General features: G+C 37.7%; 1 protein-coding gene across 1 annotated transcript; it reads right to left on the bottom strand.

The window, feature by feature from the left end:
* Positions 1-2,736: 2,736 nt before the first annotated feature.
* Positions 2,737-3,320, bottom strand: LOC148844403 (mRNA-decapping enzyme-like protein). Its single transcript, XM_088959551.1, has 2 exons — positions 2,847-3,320; positions 2,737-2,793 (listed from the first exon to the last, which is right to left on the bottom strand). The coding sequence occupies exons 1-2, from the start codon at positions 3,318-3,320 to the stop codon at positions 2,737-2,739; spliced, it is 531 nt and encodes a 176-aa protein (XP_088815677.1).
* Between the last annotated feature and the right edge of the window lie 247 nt (positions 3,321-3,567).

The following is a 3,567-nucleotide window of genomic DNA, read 5'->3' as shown; positions in this document are numbered from 1 at the left end:
ATATTTCTACTTTTTTATGAAGCTAGAAACATATTTTATTATGTTTATATTTATTTTATTTAATTAATCGCTTACCCTTTTGGTCTTGAACAACAAATTAATTTTAAAATACCAGGCTTCATTCCTAAATATAAATAATCATTTTTTATTTTTATTCATAATTAATAAAGTTTTGAACAAAAAGATGGGATTTATAATAGATTTAGGATTAAGTAGAGAAAACTTTAGAAATAGCAAAAATAAGTGGATAGTCTTTCTTTCTTTGGCTACAACATAAATTGGAAGAAGCTATATATGGAACCGAAGACATATCCCTCCAAAATTGTTGGTCCTTCTATGGAGGTGTGCCCCTAATTTACTTCCCACTCACTTAGAAATTGCAAAAAAAAAAAAAAAAACCAAGAATGATTAACCTATCTATTCTTTTATTTAAAGAAAAATAATATCTAAGAAATGGGTACTTTCTACTAGGGGTGCTCACGGTTTGGTTAACTGAATCATGGGCTTTTTTTTTTTAATTGGACCAATTTGATCGTTTTTTTTAAATATGAACTGAAATCGAATCGATGTAATCGGTTAACCGGTGGACCGGTTAATTGCAGTTCGTTTTTTTGGGTTTTTTTACTCAAAAAAAAAAGAACAAACAAATCATGGTAGAGGGGTGAGCTAACGAGGGCGAAGTGGTAGCCGATGATTTGCTGGTGCCGGACTGATTGGTGTTTGTTGTCGCCTGAAGTGAAAGCCTGAGAGGTGGTGGAGCTGCGAAGATAAGAGATGAGAGAGACAGAGATAGAGGCATAGAGCTTGGGAGGTGGTGGTCCTGGCGAAGTCGAGGCGGCGACCGATGTTGCATGTTGGTGTTGCGAAGATGAAGATGACAGGCAACACTGCAACAGAGACTCGGAGAGAGAAAAACTACTGGTGACGATTGGCACTAGAGGAAAAACTGGGGATTGCCGGATTGGGGAAGACTAAGAGACAAGACCGATAGGGTGAGAAAGGGGAAACTGGTTTAGGACCTTTAGGTTTTGATTTTCAAAGAAGGGAAAACTGAAAACTTGAAAACTAAAAGGGCGAGTGTGCCGTGTGTGCCCAAATTCACTCGGCCTCGGGCGAGTGTGCACGCCTGATATTATTGTATATATCAAGCGGACAGGCGGACAGGCCACTGAAAATTTTGACTATTTAAAATCAACTTTAAAAGTGGGAAAGTTGAAAATTGAAAAAGGCGGAAAAGGCCACAGGTGCGCATGCCCAGGTTTATTCAATTTTAAAAAATAAAAATAAAAATATAATATATAATATATTATATATTATTGTATATATATTAGTCGGTTCAATTAACTGTCGATTTTTTTATAAGTTAAATAAAACCGAATCAAAATTTTTGGTTTTTTAAGAATATCAAACCAAAACTGAACTGAATCGGTTCGATTAACCGATTTTTCAGTTCGATTTCAGTCAATTCAATTTTCCGGTTTTTTTCTTACCCCTACGTTCTACTCTCGAAAATAAGCTTTCTTCCTTTAACACGCATCTGTTCACTTTCATAAAAAAAGTGAGAGTAATTAACTCCGCTAACTCCGCTCCCATAAAAAAGCTAAGTTTAGATACACGGCTATCCCTAAAAAAAGTATCCAGTCCAAGCTGATTTTAAACGCAGGCCTACCTATAAGAAAAAATATTTACTCCAAAATATGTGGGCCCATGTTAATCTTTGTAATTAAATTTTCTAATTCAAATGAAAGAGACATTATATTATTTTTAAATTATAAATTAAACCTAATTTAATTAGTTAAATTAGATAATAAATTCAAATTACATATAAGTTATAAATAAATGGTGAAATCTCAAACAAAATAACATTTTTACAAAAAAAAAAAAAAGAAAAACAAAATGATACGTAAGTGTAGTTGTTCGTACGGGCGGTCATTGTATGATATATTGTTATATGGCAATTTCACAAAATTGATTTGGTTTGGATCCACGTTGACTGTAAGGCTGGCTTGAAGAAGGTTTCGCTTACTTATCCCATTGGATTTTCCATATGGTTGTGGAAGGCAACCATTATGAGAACAATACTGAGATATAGACGAAGTAATGCTATTTTCTGCAATGATTGGGTTGAAGTTAGTTGCATTTGAACATGCAGCTACAAATAGAGATGTCAATTGAACGGTTTTGGGTTGGATCTAAACCGATACAAATCTTTTCAAGTCAGTTTTGGACAATCCATTTATAGTTATTGAATTGGGCCAATCCAAAATAAAATCTTTTCAAGTCAGTGTTTGAGTCGGTCTAAAACCAAAACCCAATAATTCAATCTTCATTTCGCCAAATTCTGCCGATTTGAATCAAAACCAAAGAAACCTTTGAAGGCTCAAAGATCTAAATAACCTGTTCAAACGTTCGGCCACTCTTCTCCGGCGGTCATGGCTCTTCTCTTCGGTGATTTAAAGCATCTCTGTGGAAAGCATTCTCTCCGGTTGTGGCTCTTCTCTTCGGCGGTTCGAAGAGGTGGTGGACAGAGGAGATCGAACCTTCATCCACCGAAGCTTTCCCACTTTTTCCCTCCCTCTTTCTCTCGTTCTCTCCCTCTCTCGTTATCTTATCAACCCAGCCGACCTGGCTTCCTCTCCCATGTAATTGTCGTTCCAAATGAACCGCCGCTGCAACTCCTAGTAATGGCGGCGTTCTTCTCTCTATCGCTATCATTCTGTTCTCCTTAGTTCTTTTCTATTCTCCCTCTCCCTCTCTATCTTTCTCTGCTGTCGCCGACCTCAGTTGTCTGACCTACAACAGTTTAATAACAAAGTGAATAAGTAGTCAAATTACAAGGCACATACCTGAACCAACCTCAGAAGTGCATCACGGACTTTGTCTCTGTTAATAACTGGGCCATAGCTTGGAGCAGGAGCAGGTGCAGGAGTAAGAGATGGGGGGGGGGGGGGGGGGGGAGTGAGTGGTGGAAAGGGTTGAAACAGCGGAGTACCATATGGGCACTGCAGATTTACAGCAGGGTGAAGAGGAGGAGCAGTTGGCATAGATGAGATAGGTGGCATCAATGCAGATGAGGATGGAGGAGGTGTAAAAAATGAAGAAGGCTTTACAAGATTAGTAGCTCGGTTACTGCCATTGGATTCAGTTGTATCAAGGAGTGGCATTATAGGAGTAGATGAAGCTGGCAAAGCAGATGGCATTTGTAGGGCTGGCACAGGAGAAGGAACAACACTAGGAGTGTGGGAAGACAGAGGGATTGTTGCAGAAGACTGGTGAAGCTGTCCTGAAATTGCTCCACCAGGAGTGTTCCCTATGTTCATAGCCGCCTATCACAACTACATTAAAAGGATTTCTAATTGTCAGATACGGGCAAGAAAACTAAGCTTGCATGTGCACCAAAAACAAACTGAAGGATAGATAATGGCTGTAAACAAAAAAATCCAGAATGAGATTTCATGTAGAGGAAAAATCAATTATCACTTATCATATTGGATATAGCACTTTCTGCTAATAAATAACTAGAATCATAACATGAAACACAAAAATCTAATACAGATTGGAATGAAA

Source organism: Nelumbo lutea, chromosome 8 (genome assembly GCF_056320005.1).
Source record: "Nelumbo lutea isolate HS-2025 chromosome 8, American lotus-T2T, whole genome shotgun sequence".
Lineage (NCBI taxonomy): Eukaryota > Viridiplantae > Streptophyta > Magnoliopsida > Proteales > Nelumbonaceae > Nelumbo > Nelumbo lutea.
This window is presented reverse-complemented; position numbering and strand designations above follow the sequence as displayed.

Excerpts from the sequence above, each read along its gene's own strand:
- LOC148844403 (XM_088959551.1), bottom strand. The coding sequence starts at position 3,320 with ATGAACATAGGGAACACTCCTGGTGGAGCAATTTCAGGACAGCTTCAC. Across the intron at positions 2,794-2,846 it reads CACTTCTGAGGTTGGTTCAG|GTCAGACAACTGAGGTCGGC; the intron begins GTATGTGCCTTG and ends AAACTGTTGTAG.